Source organism: Pituophis catenifer, unplaced genomic scaffold (assembly GCF_029215685.1).
Source record: "Pituophis catenifer annectens isolate HBS135680 unplaced genomic scaffold, rPitCat1.0.hap2 SCAF_2, whole genome shotgun sequence".
In the NCBI taxonomy this organism is placed as follows: domain Eukaryota; kingdom Metazoa; phylum Chordata; class Lepidosauria; order Squamata; family Colubridae; genus Pituophis; species Pituophis catenifer.
The window spans coordinates 3,333,410-3,359,424 of NW_027256882.1; the positions used below are offsets into that span (position 1 = coordinate 3,333,410).

The 26,015-nt window shown below is 42.2% G+C and overlaps 2 protein-coding genes and 1 pseudogene across 2 annotated transcripts in view; all 3 read right to left on the minus strand.

The window, feature by feature from the left end:
- Positions 1–590: 590 nt before the first annotated feature.
- Positions 591–18,185, minus strand: LOC139311671 (zinc finger protein 493-like; annotated as a pseudogene).
- On the minus strand, positions 5,940–8,480 carry LOC139311647 (zinc finger protein with KRAB and SCAN domains 3-like). Its single transcript, XM_070936131.1, has 5 exons — positions 8,429–8,480; positions 7,430–8,028; positions 6,594–6,708; positions 6,412–6,479; positions 5,940–6,001 (listed from the first exon to the last, which is right to left on the minus strand). The coding sequence occupies exons 2-5, from the start codon at positions 7,841–7,843 to the stop codon at positions 5,975–5,977; spliced, it is 624 nt and encodes a 207-aa protein (XP_070792232.1). The 5' UTR covers positions 7,844–8,028; positions 8,429–8,480; the 3' UTR covers positions 5,940–5,974.
- A 1,262-nt stretch (positions 18,186–19,447) lies between the features above and the next one.
- LOC139309254 (zinc finger protein 91-like) overlaps positions 19,448–26,015 on the minus strand; it is a 105,539-nt gene continuing 98,971 nt past the window's right edge. Inside the window, exons 9-10 of the mRNA XM_070933312.1 lie at positions 24,553–24,682; positions 19,448–22,661 (exon numbers count right to left, since the gene is read on the minus strand). Coding sequence (XP_070789413.1) covers positions 21,328–22,661; positions 24,553–24,682 — 1,464 coding nt within the window. The 3' untranslated portion in view covers positions 19,448–21,327. The remainder of the gene's footprint in view (positions 22,662–24,552; positions 24,683–26,015) is intronic.

The window sequence follows — 26,015 nt, forward strand, 5'->3', positions numbered from 1 at the left end:
AATAAAGAATAGATACTGTCCACCCCCCTCATGTCACAGGTCACATTAGCCAACCAAGCAGATTGTCAGGGTAATAATTTAAGAGCTGACCAGCTGTTATTATGAGGCAATGATGCACTAATGCAGGAGTGGGCAAACGTGGCTCTTTTACAACCTGTGGACTTCAACTCCCAGAATTCCTGAGAAAACCAAGCTGTCTCAGGAATTCTGGAAGTTGAAGTCCACAGGTTGTAAAAGAGCCACATTTGCCCACCCCTGCACTAATGTAATGAATCAGCAAGTTTTTTGGCTGTTATGACTTTAAGAGCCTGTATAATAAGAAGTGGCCCTGTTAGTGTGTATCTCTGTCTGTCCCAGTGTGTTCTTCCCAGCTCAATTTTTTGAGTTCTGCTTGTAGTATGTGTATATATACTGTATATAGTATATATCAGTGATGGCTAACCTTTTTGTCGTGTACGGAGAGCGCACACGCTGACACCCATAATGCAATGTGCCCTCAAGCATGCACACACGATCCCCCCATGCTCCACCCACCCACCATGCACATACGACTCACCTCTATGCATGCGCACGTACCCCCCCCCCCGTTTTGGGCCTAGTAGTGTTGCTCAGTGGAGCTGAGCTGGGCGACAGCTCGAGTGCCTGCAGGGAGGGCTCTGTCTACCAGCTGTGGCACATATGCCATAGGTATATAATCTTTTGTAGATAAAACCACTATTTCTAACAAACCTCTGTTGGCTGTTATTGCTCCTGGGTTGTCTCACATAGTAAAGCTGGGCACACTTTGACAGGTTGTGGGCCCAGTCAAGAGAGAATCCCAGAGTGACTTGACATACCAGAGAGAAGAGAAACCCAGTGGGAGCTTGCTCCAGAATCAGAGGGGCTGTGTATCATGGCTTGTTAGTGCTTTTAATGAAAACAAGCAACATGGCTTCCGTTAGCTTAATGGGAGGTTTTGTGGTGTCTTGGCTGAATGAGACAAACTACCTCTCCTGGTGTGTAAAGATGGAAATGTACCTGCGAACGGAGGAATTGTGGATGCATAGATGACAGTTACTGATCCACCTTCTCCCCTATTAAAGATTATCTCAAACATTATCTCTTTGAGCAAAGGTCTTTCCACACTCCATACATTTCTATATCTTCTCCCCTGTGTGTTTCTTTTTATGGGAAGCAAGATACCTGCATTGAGCAAAAGTCTTTCCACACTCTATGCATTTATATGGTTTCTCTCCCGTATGTATCGTTTTGTGTCTTCCGAGTCCACTGCTATGAGCAAAGGTCTTTCCACATTCTGTGCATTTAAATGGCTTCTCCCCTGTGTGGATCTTTTTGTGGCAACTAAGTCCACTGCTTTGAGCAAAGGTCTTTCCACACTCCATGCATTTATATGGTTTCTCTCCTATATGGATCATCTTATGGGAAATAAGATTACCTCTTTGAGCAAAGGTCTTTCCACACTCCATGCATTTATACGGCTTCTCTCCTGTATGTATTGTTTTGTGTCTTCCGAGTGCCCTGCTATGAACAAAGGTCTTTCCACACTCCATGCATTTATATGGTTTCTCCACTGTGTGGATCTTTTTGTGGCTTCCAAGTCCACTGCTCTGAGCAAAGGTTTTTCCACACTCAATGCATTTATATGGTTTCTCTCCTGTGTGGATCTTTTTGTGGATAGTAAGTTCATAACTACGAGTAAATGTTTTCCCACACTCCATGCATTTATATGGTTTCTCCCCTGTGTGGATCATCTTATGGGAAATAAGATTACGTTTTTGAACAAAGGTCTTTCCACACTCCATGCATTTATATGGCTTCTCCCCTGTGTGGATCATCTTATGGCAAATAAGATTACCTCTTTGAGCAAAGGTCTTTCCACACTCCATGCATTTATACGGCTTCTCCCCTGTATGGATCATCTTATGGGAAATAAGATTACCTCTTTGAGCAAAGGTCTTTCCACACTCCATGCATTTATATGGTTTCTCTCCTGTGTGGATCATTTTGTGGTTTCTGAGTCCACTGCTATGAGTAAAGGTTTTCCCACACTCCATACATTTATATGGTTTCTCTACTGAGTGGATAGTTTTATGGAAAATAAGATTACTATATTTTCTGAACCTGTTACCACACACTCTGCATTCGTATAGTTTCTCCCCAGTATAAATCCTTTCATGGGAAATAAGTTGCCCGCTTGTTCTAAAACATTCTCCACATTCCAAATATTTATAAGGCTTCTCTTTCGCGTCAATCACTTTTTGAGATGTAAGAAAGTTATTTCCAAGAGAAAGAATGAATGTCCCATTGTAGTTTTGTCTCTTGTGTCTTCTTATAGCATCTTCTCCTTTGTTTTGGGTTAAATAGTGTTCAACTACATGTAATTTAGCTTTGATTAGCTTCACACTTTTCTCAGTATATTTTTTCCTTACTTTCTCTTGTTGGGCAAGAAAGTCTTGCATCGGAGCATCGGTGGAAGATGAGCTTTCCTGATTCCAATTGTTTGACTGGTTTTGCTCATGGCTTTCAAATTCCATTCGAATTCCAAACTTCTCCATTCCATCTTTAGCATTGGTCACTTGGAACAATTTACATGAATCTTGATTCTCCTGACCATTGTTACCTTCAAAGCAAAAGAGAAATGTAAATGATTAGAGGTTAGAGAAAGGTTAGAGTAAAAGATCAAATTGTAGAAAATCAAGTGAATTTCCTTCTGAGTTTCTCCGAAATTCCATTACGTTGTATGTTTGCATGCTTACAGTGATGTGATATAGACATGATGACTTCTATATTCATGGGTTATGAATGCTTTGAAAATATCTAGAAAACATCTCTTTCTTTATAAATATCTATATATATGCAAATCTCCTAACTCAAAACTAAGTTTTGAGTTAAGGAATAATTAGGGGAAATATCCAAGGAGGAGTTAGGAGAAAACGTTAAGATTTATTGGGTTGGACTAATTTCAGCAGAGACCTGTGAAAACTGAAACAATTTTGAAACAAGCTCCTTCTTCCCTGGTATACCTTGGAGCAGCTGCTCCACAGCGTCTGTCTGGCAGGACCCTCATTCAGCATGTTCCTTGATCTCAGCGTGAGATTTTGGAGCGAAATCCCTTGCTTGAAGCCTCCCATTGGCTTGTAAACACTCTTCGTGCTGAGACTGAAAAGGTTCAAGAATGGCTATTTTGCTGCCCCAAAGTCTCATCAGCTTTCAAGGGCTCTTTGGCTGGATCTGGTACAGGATTCAGTTCGCAGAGAACGGAGGTCTACACCACTTTAATGCAAGACCTCATGAGACCAGTAGTGCAAGATCTCACACTGCAGTACTTTAGGCCTGTGTTCTTGTAAGAACAGAGGACTGCACAAGATCTAAGGCCAAAGTCTTTGAAAATGAAGAGGCCTTCCCTCTGTTTGCAAAGCATTTTGTCCTAGTTCTTGTGCAGGCCTTGTTTGGCAGAGAATAGAGGCCTAAACAACTATAGTGCGAGATCTCGTGAAATTAGAAGTGTGAGATTTCCCACTTTTGATCTTGCTTATCTCTGCAAATGCACCAAAGTAGGTAAAGGAACCGATGGCTCACCACATCGTCGCAAGGTAAGACCCGGTGGGGTGGGGGTACAGGTAGGGCGAATGTTGTTGCAGCGCCTCTGCTGTCATTCATAACTGTGAATGATAGCCGTGGTGCTGCAACATTTGTAATTTCAGGACTGAATCTTAAGTACTTAGGAGTGGGCTAGGTCGTAACTTGGAATGGCACTTAGTGAACTGTCATAACTCAGGAATTACCTGTACCCTGGGATGCTTTGAGTCACGCTGCATGAGGCCTTTGTTCTTGAATTAGATTGGGAGAATGCTCTTCCATGGCATGAGCATGAAAATTCTGTTCTCACACAATTTGGGGAAGTTTCAGAGGACAAATGACAACGCATCCCTCTCACATGACCTCCAGAGGACACATAAAAGCACACCTCATTCTTTTTAGCCTCCACAGAGGTGGTGATAGAGAAATGGAAAAATACAGATAAGAAATGGCACAGAAAGCATGTAAGCAAAGAGACATTGACTCTTTCCTTCCTTGGAATACGAGAAGGCCAGTTCCTTTCCTTCTCCATCATAAGAGATGATATCGGATTGGAGACTTTTTAAAAATAAAAAACTAACTAATCTGTCTTCTTAAACTCTCTGATTGGGGACTAGAAAACGCTTACCCAGAGAGACCACATTCCTATGGTTTTCAAGCATGACTTCCGAATGAAGGGCTTTTTGGTCAGAATCCAGCTGAGACCATTCCTCCTCAGAGAAATACACAGCCACCTCCTCGAAGGACACAAGACTCTCCTGAACACAGAAAAAAGAACAGAACAGGAGGATTCACACAATCTGTTCATCTTCATCAATGATTTAGACAAGAGGATAGAAGGGGAATTCATCAAATTTGCAGACAAGACCAAATTGACAGGAATACCAACACTCTAGAAGATAAGGTCAAGATATAGAAGGATTGACAGATTGGGCCCCATTTAACAATGGGGAGAAATGTAGGGTTCTACATTTAGGGAAAAAAAACCAAATGCATGGGCATGGAATAAGTGATACTTGGCTCAACAGTAGAAAGTGCAACAGGGATCTTGGGATCCCCTTGGGATCAAGTGGACAATCACTTAAACATGAGTCAGCAGTATGCTACAGTTGCCAAAAAAAGACCCAATACAATCATAGACTGCATTAAGAGACTGATAGAATCAAAATCACATGAGTTAGTACCACTTTACAGTAGTGGCCAAAATTGTGGAAACCTTTTGGGAAAAGTATTTTCTGAAACTAGCTAATAACACCACTTTTTTTGGAGTAGTACCATAAAATTATATATCAATGGAAAGATAATTTAATCGGGAATATAATGCAACTTTTATGAAGGATTTGCTATTAGAAAAGCAGTTACAGTATAAAGAAGAAAAGTGAAACACTTAGAAAAAATGAGATATACAAAAATTATCACCATAGAAAAAACAAGATATAGAAAAATTATCATCATGTCAGTTAATACTTAATTGGGTAACCTTTAGCATGAATTGCATCCTTACAACGTCTTCCCATGGAGTGAACCAAGTTTTTTAGTTCTGCAGCTGTTATAAAGTGAAACAAAGATTGACTAAATGATTCCTTCTATTAATAGGGTTTTATTGCTGGGACGCTTCTGGCTAACAAATTTCTTTAGTTGGCTGCATAGATTTTCAATTGGGTTAAGGTCTGGACTATTCTCAGGCCATTCCAGCAGTGGAATATGATTATGGTTTATGGAATATGGTTATTGAAAAAAAAGTGGTGTTGTTAGCCATCAAACCTCAAAAATACACTTTTCCGAAAAGATTTCCACAATTTTGGCCACTACTGTATAATGCCTTGGTAAGACCATACTTAGAATATTGCATCCAGTTGTAGTTGCCACAATGTAAAAAAGATCTTGAGAATCTAGAAAGAGTACAGAGAAGAGCAACCAAAATGATTAGGATCCTGGAGGCTAAAACATATAAAGAACGGATGTTGGAATTGGGTATGTCTAGTTTAATGAAAAGAAGGAATAGGAATAACATGGTAGCAGTGTTTCAAGATCTCAGGGGATGCCACAAAGAAGAGGAGGCCAACCTATTCTCCAAAGCACCTGAAGGTGAGACAATTGAAGCAATTGATGGAAACTAATCAAGGAGAGAACTAATCTACAATTAAAGAGAAATTTCCTGACAGCGAAAACAATTAATTAGTAGAATGAGTTGCTTCCAGAAGTGGTGGATACTCCAACACTGAAGGTGTTTATGAAGAAATTGGACAGCCAAATATTATAGGGCTTCTGTGAGAAGGGGGCTGGACTAGAAGATCTCTAAGATCCTTACCAACTCTGTTATTCTGTTCCATTGTTCCCAAATTCCCAAAGCAAGATATGCAGCGAGTTAAATGGCTGTGCGTCACACAAGTCCTCATTTTAGGTGAGAAAATGGGCAAATCTGAAAATATTTGGAGAAGTTTTATCAAGTTGATGGATTCTGCAAAACATTCAGTGCCTTTCTGGATCAACTGATTTATTGCTCTATCGATTGATCTAGTAGTCTGAGCCATTGCCTGAATGGAAGAAAACAAAAGAGAAAATTCCCTAGGAAAGTCATTTCTCAGCCTTTGCAAAGCAGGAATATTTGATCTCCTAATCCAGGCAGAAATCAGAGGATTGGAAATTATTTTGTAGCCAAAGTACCTTGATTCTATGTGGCCATTTTCTTTGGATTTTAATAGTCTGCTTTATTTTTTAATATGATTTGCTTATTTTTGAACTACAAGCCTTATGAACAAGGCTTTTTAAAAATGATAATATAGCCATGTGAGAATTTAGTTATTTTCTAATAACTTTTCCCTTTCTTACTTGATTTGGAGGTTCAACCGCTGTTTGATCTCTGCCAGAAAAACCAGAAAACTTCATGCTTTTTTTCTCTGTAAAGAATAAATAATTTCAAAATGCGTATTTAACAAAATAGGAAGAAGTATTCTATAGAAGAGGAGAGAGCAAAAGTAAGACAGCTGGGTAATTGGACGATCTTTAATTACCTCCTGAGGTGTCCCTAGTTGGATCTTCCCAAGGGATCCTCCTGAAAAATAGGTCTTGAGGGGGATTTGATGGATTCTTCTTTCCCTCAGGATCTCTGATCTCCACAGTGCAGCACTTCAAATAGGAGGAAGGAAAAACGAAGCAGAATTAATGTACACTACACGAAATAAATGGATTCTTATATTCGGAACACAACCTCAAAGTCCCCAATATCCACTAGTGATGTCTGTTTGTTTGTTTATTTGTCAAGCATATATAAAATAACAGATAAAAGTATGTAAATGTAAATAATGATCCTGCTAACAAAAGTTAATTGTGAATATTTAAAAATAAAGAGAAGAAGCGGGAGGATAAAAACTAAGAGTAAAGACAAAGTTGATGCAGAAAGTTGTAAAATTGTATATATCTGTTGTTAGTAGTGTATTTTAACGTCTGATGTGTGTGTTTTTTTGTTTTTGTATCGACTTCTTTTTCTATTCTGTGTTTGGTTTTAAAAAGTAAAATACTCAATAAAAATAATTTTATTAGAGAAGTAGAAACATGAGTTGAATACATGAAAAGGATACGAATAAAAAGGGACATTAGGGAAGGGACGGTAGGCACGATGGTGCGCTTATGCATGCCCCTTACAGACCTCTTAGGAATGGGGTGAGGTCAACAGTAGACAGTCAAAGGTTAAAGTTTTCAGGGTTTGGGGAATAAAATGGAACAATGTCCTACAAGAATTGGTAGGACATTGCCACATATGAATTTCAGAGAAGTTTGGGAAGGAGGGGTGAAGTATTCAAACAGATTCTTTATTCTCTTTTGAGCTTCTTAGATTAAAATGTCTCACCTGCAAATCGACCTGCTCCTTCTGCTCCTCCATCTGGCTCAGGAGGAATCCTTCAGCCAGGGCCACTGCCTGGGAGCTGGTCTCTGCTCCACACTCTCGCACCCAGCTCTCCATCTCTGGGGGCAGAAGGAACAGGAGCTGCTCCAGAACCACCAGGTCCAGCATCTGGGCTTTGGTGTGCTTTTCTGGTCTCAGCCATCGCCTACTAAAATCATGGAGTCGGCTGCAAAGTCCTCGGGGACCCTCAGCCTCCTGGTATTGGATGAAGTTCCAGAGTTGAACTTCTGAAGGGAGGATGGTTTCCTCCTCCAGGATTTTCTGCCCAGTCCTTGTCCAGAGCTTCCCCCCCTTCCCAGGCTGAGCAGCTGAAGGGCCTTTTTGGCTTCCCTCCTTTTCAAAAGGTTGTGTCTCCATCCTTTCTCTGTCCTGCAGAGCAGCTCCAAATGGCTCCAAGGACTCTGGTGGGTCTTCAGATGACTTTTCCTTCACGGGCCATTTCTGGTGCTACAGGACTGATCCCTGCAAGGGATTCCGCTTTTTTTTTTTCCAAGAGAAAATTTTAGCTTGCAAAGATTTCAAATGGCTTCGAGTTTCTGTATCTGAGATGGGAAGAAAAACAAAACACAAGAATTAGAAAGTGGAATTCAGCCACTGAGCGACCTTCACCCAACCTGCCCGGCTCATCCCAGCGCAGGGTCCAGGTCCTCCCGAGCAGGGCCTGGAAGGAGGCAGCTGGAGAGGCTGCCCCGCTTCACTCCCCCTCCGGAGACAGGATGGAGCCCTCGGGGAGCCTGGTTGCGAATCCTGCCTCCTGGCCCAGGTTCTCTCCTCTCCGCAAGGCCGACCCTCCCCTCCCCCCACTCGGGCTCTTCGCATGGAGAGCTGGGGAGAGAGCTGGCGGCTGGGGAGCATAGGATCTAGGGTTGAAGCCGGAGGAGGGCTGGGCGTAGGTCTCTCCCTCCTCCGTCTCCCTTTGCCCGGGAAGAGCCCCCAACTCACCCGAGGAACTTCTGGATCTCCCCCTGCTAGACTCCCGCAGCCTCTCCCCAAGGAGAGCGAGTGCGGCGTCCTAGAGCGGCAAGCGTTTGCGATATCACCCCCATCGCCGCCTCCTCTGGAAAGGCAGCTGTGACGTTCGTCTTCCAGGGGACCAATGTGACGTTAACTTCTCCTAGCCGATGGCGCCCCCTGGTGGATTTTTCGCAAAATGCCAGGATTGTAGAAAGAGCGGGAAACAGGAGCGAGCCTGAGGAGAACGGAGAGGGCAGGGATGATGGGCATGGGAGTAGGGGGAAAGCCTCTCACAATTCCTCCCTGCCCAAGAAAAGCTTTGTGGTCTCCAGATCCAGCAATTTCTTCATCTTCTTCTCCTTACCTCTCTAGGAACCTTCTGTGGAGATGGAGAAAAATATCTCTGGAGGATTTGAACTCGCTTCCCTGAAGAACAGCCGCCCTGAAGGCTTCGCAGAGATTGTGGGAGACCTCAAAGGGTCCAAATCCTGTCAGAAACAGCCGGGCGGTCAGAAGAGGAGGACCAGGAGCCTCTGTGGGAAACACAGCTTGTGTCTTGGGTTGTTGGGACTCCCGCCTGAAGTGGAGGCAGATGGGACACAGGCAGGAAGGCCACAATCAGGAAAATGATTTTCTTTTTTATTTCTTTAATTCAATACATGCAGCTGCCTTTTCCAAACTATTCGCTCAGCCTCTCGGCAAAGGGAGGGGCCAGAAAGGGCAGAGACCCCTCCCAGTCTCTTCTGAAGAGAACTTTATGCATGTTTAGCAAGTAACCATACAACATATTTAATTATAAATTACCTTAATGTTTTTAATTTTTAATGTTTTTATATATGGTTTTTAAATGCATTGTAAACCTCCTTGAGTCTTCGGAGAAAGGCGGCATACAAGTTGAATAAATAAATAAATAAATAATGGCAAACCATAAAAATACAAAAATATGGCCCTGATGCTTGAAAAATATATTTTGCCCATGCATTTGTTTTAGCTTCCGTTCATTCTGGCTCTTCTATGAAAAACAAATTGTTCACCCAGAAGCTTTTTCCACAAACTCTACATTGACATCTGTCATTATTCCATCTCATCATAAAAGGGCTTTGACTAAGATTCCTTGTTTCTGCATTCATACTGGTTGACTCAGATCTTAATTTGACACAACGGACGCTAATTGGATTGAGGGGTCCTTAGTGCCCTCTGAGATTGGCTGGTGCAGTGATGATGTTCCTATTTCATTGGGTAATGAAATGTCTGCAACAAAACAATCAAGCTCAGAGAGCACCAAGGACCCCTCGTTTCAACCGTGAGCTACACATTTTCTCATTTATTGACAGTTTGGATGATTATTGGTAACTTCCCATTCCAAAGAAAGTTCCCGTTCACATTTCTGCGTGTTTCATCAGGAAGGATTGAAGTTGTTTTTTGAACTAGTTCTTAACTTCACGTGACCCCCATTGATTTTCAAAGGTCTTCCTTCTTGATTGATCATTTGCAAGGTTAGCACACTGGAGTGGTTTTCATTCTGATTCCCTGGAGTTTGCCTAATTTGGGAGGGAGGGAGGGGGGAAGGGAGGCAGAAACATCATTTGTTGCCATGGTAACTTCGAAAGTTTGCATAAAAATTATTGTAAATCAAGGACTAACTTGATTGGCCAGTAGGCTGCCTATCTATGGGAACTTAATATTCATCCACAATTCCCTACCACTGCTCTCTCTTAATAAAACCGCTTGTCATGGTTCCGAGTAATGCTTCCAATCAGTTCAAGACTCTGAGGCCTTGGCTTCCTCAAAAATCCAGTTATTGAGTATGTCATTTAGGCATGGTCAAAGATTAAACCAATATTCAATAATTCCTGTATTTTTGGTATAAATAAGGAATAGATACTGTCCACCCATCTCCTGTCAATTGTCACGTTAGCCAACCAAGCAGATGATGAACTTCTTAGCACTCCCTCCTGCCATTGCTACGGCAGGCAGATTTGGTCTTGGTTCTCTGGAGACATCATTTTTATGCCTGGCACATGGGAGAAAACGTTCCATAAATTGCCTCCCCACCATAAGAATGGCAACTAAGAAACAAAGCAAAAAAAATATGGCTTCAGCTAGGGTTGTTTTGAGAGTTGGCACTACTTGCTTTAACCCTCCCTATGTGGAAGAAGGTTGGAGAGGACACAAAGGCATGCATATCTCCACAACGCTAGAACTATTCTGTATTTGAATAAATGAGTTCAAACAGCACTTTTTTTACACAACTATATGAAAGAAGTTACCATGGCAGTGAAACAATGATAACTGCAAAAGAAGTAAACAGTGTGGCCAGGCAGCTGTGAAGGCAAAAAAATTCTAGGATGCAGCACCAGATGTATCACCATCAAAAAAAAGGAGGTCCTAATCCTCTATATAAGGCTTTAGTGAGACACCATTTGGAATAATGTGAATGCTTAAAAAAAAGATATTGAGAAGATTGTGTGTGTCCAGATATGGGCAACATGAGGGAAGCCAAAGAAGTATCACCAGAAAATTTGGAGAAAGAGCCCATGAGTTGGATTTTCTAATTCAGCATCACTATAACCTCGTTCTCCTTATGGTTTTCTTTCTCTGTTATTACGTGCATTACATAATGTGAACCAGGGTGGAAAGGCAGACTGAGACAATATTAAGCAAAGTAAGAAATGCTGAAACAATAGTAAGGGATTCAAGACTAATTGCATTTTTGCCTGCAACTCTGCTCTAGTGGATATACTAATCAAAGGGACTTTCTTGAAACCATTAGGACATCTGCACCACTTAAATATTGGCATCCACACATCACATACAGGGCAAACGATAACCTTAACCTCCACTGATGCTCGTGTTTGCTTTAAAACCTCCTACTTAGAGAAAAAGCACAAGAAAGAATTGAGGATACAGAATCAAAATCAGAATAGAGCTGGAAGGGAACTCAGAGCTCTTCTAGTCCAGGCACAAGCAGGAGATACTATATCATTTCAGACAAGTGATTGTCCAGTCTCTTCTTTAAAATGAAGCACCCACAATGTGTAAAGGCAAGCTGTTTCAGTGAACTCACTGTAAGGAAATTCCCGGTTACATAGAGTGCCACAAAGCATTGTGGAGTGGTATATCAGTCTAGGTGAAATTGCTATTGCTTATATAGTTTTTCCTGAGCGTGGATCCTTTTATGAGAAGTAAGAGTACAACTCTGAGCAAAGCTCTTTCCACGTTCCATGCATTTATATGGCTTCTCCACTGTGTGGATTTTTTTATGGGAAGCAAAATAACTGTGTTGAGCAAACTTCTTTCCACACTCTATACATTCATACGGCTTTTCCCCTATGTGGGTCATTTTATGGGAAATAAGATTACGTCTTTGAACAAAGGTCTTTCCACACTCCATGCATTCATACGGCTTCTCTTCTGTGTGGATTTTTTTATGGGAAGCAAGATACCTGCATTGAGCAAAGGTCTTTCCACACTCCATGCATTTATATGGTTTCTCTCCTGTGTGTATCGTTTTGTGTCTTCCGAGTCCACTGCTATGAGCAAAGGTCTTTCCACACTCGATGCATTTATACGGCTTTTCTCCTGTGTGGATCTTTTTGTGGATGGTGAGTCTACTGCTTAGGACAAAGGTCTTTCCACACTCCATACATTTATATGGTTTCTCTCCTGTGTGGAGCTTTTTGTGGATAGTAAGTCCTCTGCTATGAGTAAAGGTTTTCCCACACTGTATGCATTTATACGGCTTCTCCCCTGTGTGGATCATCTTATGGTAAATAAGATGATCTCTTCGAGCAAAGGTCTTTCCACATTCCATGCAGTTAAATGGCTTTTCCCCTGTGTGGATCTTTTTATGGGAAGCAAGATAACTGCGTTGGGCAAAGGTCTTTCCACACTCCATGCATTTATGTGGCTTTTCCCCTGTGTGGATCTTTTTGTGGACAGTAAGTCTACTGCTCAGAGCAAAAGTCTTTCCACACTCCATGCATTTATATGATCTCTCTTGTTGGGCAAGAAAGTCTTGTATCATAGCATCGGTGGAAGATGAGCTATCCTGATTCCAATTATTTGACTGGTTTCTCTCATGGTTTTCTAATTCCATTCCAATTGCAAACTTCTCCGTTCCATCTTTAGCATTGATCACTTGGAACAGTCCACAGGAATCTTGATTCTCCTGCCCATTATCACCTTCAAAGCAAAAGAGAAATGAAAACGGTAACAAGGTTAGAGAAAAAGATCAAACCGTACAATGTCAAGTGAATTTCCTTCTGAATTCTTCTGAAAGTCTATTAGGTTATATTTTGCATGCTTACAGTGGTATGATATAAACTTGGTGATTTCTATATCCATGAGAGTCACGAAAGCTTTGAAAATATCGGAAACATCTCTTTCTTTACAATTATCTATATATATGCAAATCTCACTCAAAGTCAGTTTTCGGTTAAGGAATAATCAATGGAAACATCCAAGGAGGAATTAGGAGACAAATTAAGATTCATTGGGGTGGGTTAATTTCAGAAGAGACCTATGAGAACTGAAATCATTTTAAAATAAGTTCCTTCTTCTCCGGTATACTTTGGAGCAGCTGCTCCACGGCCTCTGTCTGACGGGACCCCTGCTCAACCTATTCTGTGATCTCAGTGATGGGATTTTGGAGCTAAATCCCTTGCTTGAAGCGTCCCTTTGGCTTGTAAATGAGACCAGTACTACAAGATCTCAGGCTACTAATCTCGCATGATGTCACACTGCAATACTTTTGGCCTTTGTTCTTCTAAGAACTGAGGACTGCATGAGATCCAGGGCAAAAGTCTTTGAAAATGAAGAGGCCTTCCCTCTGTTTGCAAAGAATTTTGCCCTGGATCTCGTGCAGGCCTTGGTTAGCAGGGAACAGAGGCCTAAAGTACTATAGTATGAGATCATGTATAATTAGTGCAACATTTTCCACTACTGATCTCACATATCTCTCACTACTTTAGGTTTCTTTTTTCTGCAAATGCAACAAAGCAGGCAAAGGAACTGATGGCTCGCTACAGTATACATATACATACTACAGTATACATACAGTATACATATGTTGCTACTGCAACATATAGGTAGGTATAGGCAAGTAAAGGGGGTATAGGTAGGGCGAATGTTGTTGCAGTGCCTCTGCTGTTATTCGTAAATGTGAATGACGGCTGTGGTGTCGAAACATTCGTAATTTCGGGACTGGGTACTTGGGGAAGGGCTAGGTTGTGGCTTGAAACAGTTGCTTTGTGAACTATCGTAACTCAGGGATCACTTGTACCCTAAGATGCTTTGAGTCACACTGCATGAGGCCTTTGTTCTTGAATTGGATTGGGAGAATGCTCTTCCGTGGCCTGAGCATGAAAGTTCTGTTCTCACACAATTTGGAGAGGTTTCAGAGGACAAATGACAACACATCCCTCTCACTTGACCTCCAGAGGACACATAAAATCACATCTCATTCTTTTCAGCCTCCACAGATACGTTCAAATAGAACTGGAACATATACAGATAAGAAATGGCACAGAAAGCATGGAAGCAAAGAGACATTGACTCTTTCCTTCCTTGGAGTACGAGAAGGCCAGATCCTTTTCTTCTCCTTCACAGGAGACAATATCTGATCACTGATTTTTTAATAAAAAAGCTATAATCTGTCTTCTTGAACTTTCTGATTGGGAACTAGAAAACTCTTACCCAGAGAGACTACATTCCTATGGTTTTCAAGCATGACTTCTGAATGCAGCACTTTTTGGTCTGGATCCAGCTGAGACCATTCCTCCTCAGAGAAATACACAGCCACTTGCTCGAAGGACACAAGACTCTCCTGAACACGGAGAAAAGAACAGAACAGGAGGAGTTGCAAGATCTGTTCAATTTCATCAATGATTTACACAAGGGGAACTCATCAAATTTGCAGACAAGACTAAATTGACAGGAATACCAACACTCCAGAAGTTATCTAACTTGAGATATAGGATCACAGATATGGGCCCATTTAACAAAATGAAAAACAACGTTAAGAAATGTAAGGTTCTCCATTTAGGAAAGAAAAACCAAATGCACAAGCATAGAATAAGTGATAACTGGCTGAACAGTAGAAAATGCTACAGGGATCTTGGAGTCCTAGTGGACAATCACTTAAACATGAGTCAGCTCAGCAGTATAACCCCAACCCAATCATAGGCTGCATTAAGGGGGATAGAATCAAGATCACATGAAGTGTTAGTACCGCTTTATAATGCCTTGGTAAAACCACATTTGGAATATTGCATCCAGTTTTGGTTGCCAGATGTAAAAAAGATCTTGAGACTCTAGAAAGAGTGCAGAGAAGAGCAACCAAAATGATTAGGATCCTGGAGGCTAAAACATAAAAAGAATGGTTGCTGGTATTGGGTATGTCTATTTTAATGAAAAGAAGGACTAGGAATAACATGGTAGCAGTGTTCCAAGATCTCAGGGGATGCCACAAAGAAGAGGAGGCCAGTGAAAACAATCAGTGGAATGACTTGCCTCCAAGAAATTGTGAGTGCTCCAACACTGGACGTGTTTATGAAGAAATTGTACAGCCATTTATCTGAAATGTTATAGGGCTTCCTGTCTGAGCAGGGGGTTAGACTAGAAGACCTCTAAAATCCCTACCAACTTTGTTATTCTGTTCCATTGTTCCTAAATTCCCAAAGCAAGATATGCATAGAGTTAAATGGCTGTGCATCACACAAGCCCTCATTTTAGGTGAGAAAATGGTCAAATCTGAACATTTCTTTAACTGAAGAAATATTTGGGGAAGTTTTATCAGGTTGATGGATTCTGCAAAATATTCAGTGCCTTTCAGTAAAGTAATCCCACTTTTGGATCATCTGATCTACCGCTATCATTGACTGATCTAGTAGTCTGAGCCATTGGCTGAATGGAAGAAAACAAAGAAGAGAAAATTCTCTGGGAAAGTCATTTCTCAGCCTTTGCAAAACGTGAATGTTTGATCTCCTAATCGAGGCGCAAATCAGAGGATTGGAAATTATTTGTAGTTGAAAGTACCTTGATTACATGCTCAACACGGCCACTCCTTTTGTATTGTAATACTCTGCCTTATTTTTTAATATGATTTGCTTGTTTTTGAACTACAGGTTATAAACAAGGCTTTTTAAAAATGGTAATGCGGCAATGTTTTTATTTATTTTTTATTAGCCTTGCACAATTCCGAGTGAAAGAATTACCAATAAAAAAAGGGGGGGTCTCTAGCAGTTTCAGCCACTATGATACGTTTATTCCTATTTCTTGAAGGACTTTTTAAAAATTGCTTTTTGTAAACTCAAAGTTGGAGGAGTACCTAGCAGAACAAGATAACCAGAGGAAGCTATGCTGGCTGATAGGAGCTTGAACCTGCTACTCTGCTCTCCATATTGTGGAAGAACACAAAAATAATCCAGGCCAAACAAGAGGGGAAAATAGAAGGAGAAAGCCCTCTGCACACCCGATTCACTTCCCGAAGGGAGAATACAAATCTAATAACTTTTCCCTTTCTTACTTGATTTGGAGATTCAACCGCTGTTTGATCTCTGCCAGAAAAACCAGAAAACTTCATGTATTTTTTCTCTGTAAAGAATAAATAATTTCAAAATGCATATTTAACAAAATAGGAGGAGATATTCTATAGAAGAGGAGAGTGAAGGTAAGGCAGATGGGTAATAGGAGGATCCTCCATTACCTCCTAAGGTGTTCTGACTTGGATCTTCCCAAGGGATCCTCCTGAAAAATAGGTCTTGAGGGGGATTTGATGAATTCTTCTTTCCCTCAGGATCTCTGATCTCCCCATTGAAGCACTTCAAATAGGAGGAAGGAGAAAAGAAGAATTAATGTACATCACACGAAATAAAGCGAATTCTTATATTCGGAACTCAATCTCAAAGCCCCCAATATTCACCAGTGAGGTTGAGTGAGAAAACAATGGAAAATGTCCTACAAGAATTTGTGGGACATTGCCACATATTATGAGTATCAGAGAAGTTTGGGGAGGAGTGGTGAAGTATTCAAACACATTCTCTATTCCCTTTTGAGCTCCCTATTTTGGATGTCGGCAAACATTGGCTCTAGAGCTGCTTGTAGCTTTTTGACCCCTCTCCTGCGGCTCCCTGCCAACCTGGTCACGTGACCTGCTCTCCACTCTGAGGATGTGTGAGCCTCCCTGCAGAGCCGCGCAGCTGAAGCGCCCATAGCATTTTTCCCCACTGCCGGCAACCAGCTTTTTGCAATTCCGCATCCTTCATGGGCAGTACAGTGCCTGCTGCGGTCCCCTTTATATTGGCTCAGGAAGGAGGGGAACGGGGATGCAGGGAGGGCAGAGTTCCAGCTCTCCTGCGCTGGAGAAAATGAGAAACAGAAATGAGAAAATAATGAGGAAAAAGAGAAACAAATGAGACAGAGAGAGGGAGAGAGAAATGAGAGAGCTGGAGGGAGAGAATGAGAGGGAGAAATAAATGAGAGATAAGGGGAGAGAAAGGAAGAAAGAGGGAAGGAAGGAAAGCCTATGACGAAAGTAATGGCAAGCTAGATCTCTTGCCAAGAAAACTGCAGTTTGCCAGAAGGCATAAATTTGGAGCAAATCTGATTTTTTTTAAAAAAGGAAATAACAGAGATGGCAAAAATGCATCTGAAAATAAGATTATTTGTAATTTTTGATAATGTATTATATTGTCAAACTCAAAAGAAACAAATATATGTAATTGTTGTTAGTACAACCTTGCCAGCTTCTACCAAATTAAGAGTTCACTATGAAAAGATTATGGAGAAGCAATTCCCCAATTAATAACTTTATTTTGGACTTGCTATCGTATTCAATGAGAAAGAAAGAAAAAGAGGGAAAAAAAAGGGAAGGAAAGGGTAGGAAAGGAAGAGAGAGAGAGGGAGGTAGGGGAAGAGGAAAAAGAGAGAAAAACAGAAATGAGAGGGAGGGAAGGAGAGAGAGAAAGAGACCCATTTCCCACAGAAAACACGGGGAGCCACTAAACCTGGGTAGGCTTGGCTGGGGGGGTTCATGTTACTCAGTGGAAATGACATTGAGTTGGCCACGCCCATCCAGGTTTTGTGGCTCCCAGTGTTTTCTTTTCTCTGGGAAATGTGTCCAAATGACTTTGAGTGTTTAAGGTTGCAGACCCCTGCTTTAGATTAAAGTCTCTCACCTGCAACTCAACCTGCTCCTTCTGGTCCTCTGCCTGGCTCAGGAGGAAGCCTTCAGCCAGGGCCACCACCTGGGAACTGGTCTCTGCTCCACATTCCCGCACCCAACCCTCCATCTCTGGGGGCAGAAGGAACAGGAGCTGCTCCAGAATAACCAGGTCCAGCATCTGGGCTTTGGTGTGCTTTTCTGGTCTCAGCCATTGCCTACAAAAGTCATGGAGTCGTCTGCAAAGTCCACGGGGACCCTCAGCCTCCTGGTATTGGATGAAGTTCCAGGGCTGAACTTCTGAAGGGAGGATGGTTTCCTCCTCCAGGATCTTCTGCCCAGTCCTTGTCCAGAGCTTCCCCCCCTTCCCAGGCTGAGCAGCTGAAGGGCCTTTTCCGCTTCCCTCCTTTCCAAAAGGTTGTGTCTCCATCCTTTCTCTGTCCTGCAGAGCAACTCCAAATGGGTCCAAGGACTCTTGTGGGTCTCCAGATGTGTTTTCCTTCACAGGACCATTTCTGGTGCTGCAGGACTGATCCCTGCAAGTGATTCCGCTCTTTTTTTTGCCCCCCAAGAAAAAATGTTTGGCTTGCAAAGATTTCAAATGGCTTCAAGTTTCTGTATCTGAGATGGAAAGAAAAATAAATACCAAGAATTAGAAAGTAGAATCTAGCCACTGAATCAGGGATGAAATTCAGCAGGTTCTGACAGGTTCTGGAAAACCGGTAGTGGAAATTTTGAGCAGTTCGGAGAACCGGCAAATACCACCTCTGGCTTGGCCCAAAGGGGGTGGGAATGGAGATTTTGCAGTATCCTTCCCCTGCCACGCCCAAGCCATGCCCACCAAGTCACGCCCACAGAACCAGTAGTAAAAAAATTTGGATTTCACCACCGCACTGAGCAACCTTCACCCGGAGTCCCAAGTGGCTCATCCCAGCGCAGGACCGAGGTCCCCCCAGCCTCCTCCTCGCCCGGCTTCTCTCCTCTCCTGCTGGGCCTCCGCAAGGCCGACCCTCCCCTCCCCATACTCGGGCTCTTCCCCGGACACGGGGCGGCTGGGGAGCATGGGACCTGGGGTTGAAGCTGGAGAATCTCTCCCTCCCCCGCCTCCCTTTGCCCGGGAAGAGCCCCCAACTCACCCGAGGCACGTCTGGATCTCCCCCGCCAGACTCTCCGCCTCCTGCGGAGTCCCGGGGGTTAAGGAGAGCGAGTGCAGCCTCCTAGAGCGGCAAGCGTTTGTGACGTCACTCACGTCGCCGCCTCCTCTGGAAAGGCAGCTGTGACGTTTGTCCTCCAGGGGACCAATGGGGAAGCGGATGGTGTTCCATTCTCTTGGCCGAGTGCGCCCCCTGGTGGATTTGGCGCAAAGTGCCAGGATTGTAGAAAGGGCGGGAAACAGGAGCGCGCCTGAGGAGAACGGAGAGGGCAGGGATGATGAGCATGGAAGTAATGTGGAAAGCCCCTCACAATTCCTTCCTGCCGAAAAAAAGCTTGGCGGTCTCCAGAGGTATCAATTTCTCCATCTTCCTCTCCTTCCTGTTTGCGAACTGTCTGTGGAGATGGAGAAAAATCTCTCTGGAGGATTTGAACTTGCTTCCCTCAGGTACAGCCACCCTAAAGGCTGGGCAGAGATGGGAGGCAGCCTCAAAACGATCCAAATCCTGTCAGAAACAGCCGGGCTGTCAGAAGAGAAGGACCAAGAGGCTCTCTGGGAAACACAACTTGTGTTTTGTGTTGTTGAGAACTCCCACCTGAAGGGGAGGAAAATGGGACACAGGCAGGAAAGGCCACAATGAGGAAAATGATTGTTTATTGATTTGTTTAATTCAATAAATACAGCTGCCCTTCTCAAATTATTCCCTCAACCTCACAGCGAAGGGGGGACCTGAACAGGAAGAGACCCCTCTAGCCTCTTCTGATGAAAGAAAAGGAAATTGGTGAAAAAGGAATATACATAATAATCTAAATTACAATATGGCTTCATCTAGGGTTGTTTTGAGAGTTGACATTTCTTGCTTTAACGCTTCCTCCTGTGTGGAGGAAGCTTGGAACAGACACAAAGGTATGCATATTTCCACAATGTTAGAACTATTCTATGTTTTAATAAATGACTATAAGCAACACTTTTTTTACAGAAATATGTGAAAGAAGTTACCATGGCATTGAAACAATGATAACTGAAAAAGAAGTAGAGTCTGGCCACCCAGCTGTGAAGGCAAACAAAATTCTAGGATGCATCACCGTCAACAAAAAGGTGCTCCTATCTCTCTATATAAGGCTTTGGAATACTGTGAATACTTTAAAAAAAGATATTGATAAAATTGTGGGTGTCCAGAGATGGGCAACATGAGGGAAGGCAAGGAAAGACCATCACAAAATTACGACAGAGCCCATGAGTTGGATTTTCTAATTCAGCATCACTATAACCATCTTCCTTATGGTTTTCTTTCTCAGTTATTACTTGTGTTACATAATGTGAAGCAGGGTGAAAAGGCAAACTGACAATAGTAAGCAAAGTAAGAAAAGCTGAAACAATAGTAAGGGATTCAAGACTAATTGCATTTCTGCCTGCAACTCTGCTCTAGTGGATATACACATCAGAGGGAGTTTCTTGAAATGATTGGGGAATCTACACCACTTAAATATTGGCCCCCACACATCACTTTCAGGCCAAATGATAATCTTAATCTTCAATGATGCTCATGTTTGCTTTAAAACCTCCTACTTAGAGAAAAAGCACAAGAAAGGACTGAGGATTCAGAATCAAAATCAGAACAGAGCTGGAAGGGAACTTGGAGCTCTTCTAGTCCAGCTCAAGCAGGAGATCCTATATCATTTCACACAAGTGATCGTCCAGTCTCTTCTTTAAAATGTCCAATGATGAAAGCAACACAATGTCTAAAGGCAGGCTGTTTCAGTGGTTAACTGAACTCAGTGTAAGGAAATTCCAGGTTGCTTCTCTCCTTGATTAGTTTCTATCCATTGTTTCTTGTCTTGCCCTCTGGTGCTTTTGAGGGGGGGGATTGCTCCCTCCTCTTTGTGGCAACCTCTGAAATACCAGAACATTGCTATCATTTCACTCCTAATCCTTCTTTTCTCTAGACTAGCCTAATTCAAATTCTGCAACCATTCTTGCTTTAGGCTTTAGGCTTTAAATCAGCGTAGCTATTCTTTTCACTTCTTCCAAAAGTCTCTTCCAAAGTTTTTGTAACACGATAGCCAAAACTAGATGCAGTATTCTAGGTGAGGTCTTACTAAGGCTTTATGAAGTGGTACTAATACTTGACGTGACTTTGATTCTATAACTCTGCTTATACAACCAAAAATTGTATTAGCTTTTTTGGCTTCTGCCGCACATGGCTGACTAATACTTAAGTGATCATCATTAGGACTCCAAGGTCCCTCTCACAGTTACTGTTTTTCTGCCAGGTTTCACCTAATCTGTTTTTCCTGCCCAGGTGTAAAATGTTCCTTTTCTCCACATTACATTTCATTTTGTTGGATTCACCTAGTCTCATTTGGATCAGAAAGGCAAAATATGCATACGCATAAAAATATGTAGAGACAGGGTGGGGCAGAGGTTAGGATGCAGTACTACAGGCTAATAGCGCACAGCCTAGGAGATCAATCCTGACCGGCTCAAGGTTGATTCAGCATTTCATCTTTTTGAGGTCAGTAAAATGAGGGCCCAGATTGCTGGGGACAATATGCTGACTTTGTAAATCTCTTAGAGTCCCGCAAAGCACTGTGGAGTGGTGAAATTGCTATTACTATGTAGTTCCTCCTGAGTATGGATCCTTTTATGAGAAGTAAGACTACGATTCCGAGCAAAGCTTTTTCCACATTCCATGCATTTATATGGCTTCTCCACTGTGTGGATTTTTTTATGGGAAGCAAGATAACTGCGTTGAGCAAAGGTCTTTCCACAATTCATGCATTTATATGGTTTCTCAGCTGTGTGGATTCTTTTATGGGAAGCAAGATAACTGCGTTGAGCAAATTTCTTTCCGCACTCTATACATTCATACGGCTTCTCCCCTATGTGGGTCATTTTATGGGAAATAAGATTACCTCTTTGAGCAAAGGTCTTTCCACACTCCATGCATTCATACGGCTTCTCCCCTGTGTGGATCTTTTTGTGGATAGCGAGTCTACTGTTCAGAGCAAAGGTCTTTCCACACTCCATGCATTTATACGGCTTTTCTCCTGTGTGGATCTTTTTGTGGATAGTGAGTCTCCTGCTCAGAGCAAAGGTCTTTCCACACTCAATACATTCATACGGCTTTTCTCCTGTATGGATCTTTTTGTGGATAGTGAGCCTACTGCTCAGAACAAAGGTCTTTCCACACTCCATACATTTATATGGTTTCTCTCCTGTGTGGAGCTTTTTGTGGATAGTAAGTCCTCTGCTATGAGTAAAGGTTTTCCCGCACTGCATGCATTTATGTGGCTTCTCCCCTGTGTGGATCATCTTATGGGAAATAAGATGATCTCTTCGAGTAAAGGTCTTTCCACACTCCATGCATTTAAATGGCTTTTCCCCAGTGTGGATCTTTTTGTGGATAGTAAGTCTACTGCTCAGAGGAAAGGTCTTTCCACACTCCATGCATTTATACGGCTTTTCTCCTGTGTGGATCTTTTTATGGGAAGCAAGATAACTGCGTTGAGCAAAGGTCTTTCCACACTCCATGCATGTATATGGTTTCTCTCCTGTGTGGATCATCTTATGGGAAATAAGATTACCTCTTTGAGTAAAAGTCTTTCCACACTCCATGCATTTATGTGGCTTTTCCCCTGTGTGGATCTTTTTGTGGACAGTAAGTCTACTGCTCAGAGCAAAGGTCTTTCCACACTCCATGCATTTATATGATCTCTCTTGTTGGGCAAGAAAGTCTTGTATCATAGCATCAGTGGAAGATGAAGTATCCAAGTTCCAATTATTTGACTGGTTTCTCTCATGGCTTTCAAATTCCATTTGAATTCCAAACTTCTCTGTTCCATCTTTAGCATTGATCACTTGGAACAGTTCCCAGGAATCTTGATTCTCCTGCCCATTATTACCTTCAAAGCAAAAGGGAAATGAAAATGATAAAAAGCTTAGAGAAAAACAGCAAACTCTAGAAAGTCAAGTGAATTTCCTTCTGAATTTTTCTGAAAGTCCATTAGGTTGTATGTTTGCATGTTTACAGTGGTGTGATATAGATTTGATATTCATATTTGATATATTTGATATGATATATTCATGAGTCATGAAAGCTTTGAAAATATCTAGAAAACATCTTTCTTTCCAATTATCAATATATATGGAAATCTCACTCAGTCAGTTTTGAGTTAAGAAATAATCAGGGGAAACATCCAAGGAGGAATTAGAAGACAACTTAAGATTTATTTTGGTGCTTAATTTCAGCAGAGACGTGTGAAAACTGAAATAATTTTAAAATAAGCCTCCTTCTTCCCCGGTATACTTTGGAGCAGCTGCTCCACGACGTCTGTCTGACGGGACCCCCGCTCAATTTATTCCTTGATCTCAGCGATGGGATTTTGGAGCTAAATCCCTTGCTTGAAGTGTCCCTTTGGCTTGTAAACGAGACCAGTACTGCAAGATCTCAGGCTACTAATCTCGCATGATGTCGTACTGCAATACTTTTGGCCTGTGTTCAACTGAGGACTGCACGAGATCCAGGGCAAAAGCCTTTGAAAATGAAGAGGCCTTCCCTCTGTTTACAAAGAATTTTGCCCTGGATCTCGTGCAGGCCTTGGTTAGCAGAGAACAGAGGCCTAAAGTACTATAGTGCGAGATCATGTGAGATTAGTAGTGCAAGATTTCCCACTATTGATCTCACATATCTCTCACTAGTTTAGGCCTCTTTTTTCTGCAAATATAGCGAAGCAGGGAAAGGAACCGACAGCTCGCTGCATCACCACAACGTAAGTCCCAGCGTGATGGAATGGAGTTATAGGCAGGGCGAATGTTGTTGCAGCGCCTCTACTGTCATTCATAAGTGTGAGTACTTGGGGAAGGGCTAGGTTGTAACTTGGAATGGTCGCTCAATGAACTGTCATAACTCGTTGATTAACTATAGTCTAAGATGCTCTGAGTCACATTGCATGAGGCTTTCATTCTTGAATTGGATTGGGAGAATGCTCTTCCATGGCCTGAGCGTGACAGTTCTGTTCTCACAAAATTTGGGGATGTTTCAGAGGACAAATGACAACACATTCCTCTCACATGACCTCCAGAGGACACATAAAAGCACATCTTCTTTTCAGCCTCCACAGATAAATTCAAATAAAAATGGAAAAATCCAGACAAGAAATGGCACAGAAACAGGGGTGGGTTCTAATTTTTTTCACTACCAGTTATGTGGGCATGGCTTATATTGTGGGCGTGGCTTGATGGTCATGTGACAATTATTTAGGATTTAGCAGAGGTACTTGTCTACCAGGCTTTTAACTGCTTGCAGAGCTGTACCGATCTACCCATTTCTTTTTGCAGGCACTGGTCTACTCATGTATTTTTGCAGGCACTGGTCTACTCATTTGTTTTCTTTTAACACTGATCAGCTGTAGGGCGGCCCTTTGAAGCCCCGGGGCAAAAGTTTAAAGAGTTTTTTTCCCTCTAGCCATCAGCTGGAACTCAGGAGGCAGCAATAGATTGGGGGTGGGGCCAAATAAAAGGTAAGAATAACGTGGGGGGTGGGGGGGGCAGAACCGGTTCAGTGACGTCATATCATCACCGCTACCGGCTCGGCGGAACCGGGAGGAACCCACCACTGCACAGAAAGCATGTAAGCAAAGAGACATTGCCTCTTTCTTCCTTGGAGTATGAGAAGGCAAAATCTTTTTCTTCTCCCTCACAGGAGACAATATCTGATTAGTGATTTTTCAATAAAAAAACCTAACTATAATCTGTCTTCCTGAACTCTCTGATTGGGAACTAGATAACTCTTACCCAGAGAGACCACGTTCCTATGGTTTTCAAGCATGACTTCCAAATGCAGGGCTTTTTGGTCAGAATCCAGCTGAGACCATTCCTCCTCAGACAAATACACAGCCACCTCCTCGAAGGACACAAGACTCCCCTGAACACGGAGAAAAAAACAGAACAGGAGGATTTGCAAGATCTGTTCAACTTCATCAATGATTTAGACAAGGGGATAGAAGGGGAACTCATCAAATTTGCAGACAAGACCAAATTGACAGGAATACCAACACTCCACAAGATAGGCCTGAGATATAGGATTGACAGATTGGCACCTTTTAACAAAATGAAATTCAATGGTGAGAAATGTAATGTGCTACATTTAGGAAAGAAAAACCAAATGCACTGGCATAGAATAGGTGATACCTGGCTCAAAAGTAGAAAGTGCAACAGGGATCTTGGAGTCCTAGTGGACAATTACTTAAACATGAGTCAGCTCAGCAGTATAACCCCAACCCAATCATAGGCTACATTAAGAGGGGGATAGAATCAAGATCACATGGCACAGGACCCAGGTACCTTCGAGACCGACTTCTGCCACCAATAGCCTCCCACCGGCCAGTTCGCTCCCAGAGAGGGTCTCCTCAGGGTTCCATCAGCCAAGTTATGTTGGCTGGCGACACCCAGGGGGAGGGCCTTCTCTGTGGGAGCCCCAGCCCTGTGGAATGAATTGCCCCCGGAAATACGTAAGATCGCCGACCTCCGGGTGTTTCACTGCGCACTGAAGACCCTGTTGTTCCGCCAGGCCGGGCTATCAACACAATAATTTTAAATTGGGGTATTTTAAATTTTCGGGGTTTTAAATCAGGCCAAATTTATTTAATTATTTTAATTTTTAATCATTGTTTTGTCTTGTGTTTTTAAATTGGCTGTACACTGCCCTGAGTCCTTCGGGAGAAGGGCGGTATAGAAATAAAATTATTATTATTATTATTATTATTATTATTATTATTATTATTATTATTATTATTATTATTATTATTATTATTATTAAGAACGGTTGCTGGAATTGGGTACGTCTAGTTTAATGAAAAGAAGGACTAGGGGTGACATGATAGCAGTGTTGCAATATCTCAGGGGCTTCCACAAAGAAGAGGAGGTCAGTGAGAACAATTAATCAGTGGAATGACTTGCCTCCAGAAATTGGGTGCTGATTGATTCTGCAAAACCTTCAGTTCCTTTCAGTAAAGTAATCCCACTTCTGGATCAACTGATCTATCGTTCTGTCTATCATTGATTGATCTAGTAGTCTGAGCCATTGACTGAATGGAAGAAAACAAAGAAGAGAAAATTCCCTATGAAAGTCATTTCTCAGCCTTTGCAAAGTGGAAATATTTGATCTCCTAATCCAGGCACAAATCAGAGGATTGAAAATTATTTTGTAGTTGAAAGTACCTTGATTGCTCTATGTGGCCATTCTATTTGGATTTTAA

Excerpts from the sequence above, each read along its gene's own strand:
- LOC139311647 (XM_070936131.1), bottom strand. The coding sequence starts at position 7,843 with ATGGAGACACAACCTTTTGAAAAGGAGGGAAGCCAAAAAGGCCCTTCA. Across the intron at positions 6,709-7,429 it reads AGGAGCAGGTCGATTTGCAG|TGCTGCACTGTGGAGATCAG; the intron begins GTGAGACATTTT and ends TCCTATTTGAAG. Across the intron at positions 6,480-6,593 it reads AACTAGGGACACCTCAGGAG|AGAAAAAAAGCATGAAGTTT; the intron begins GTAATTAAAGAT and ends TATTCTTTACAG.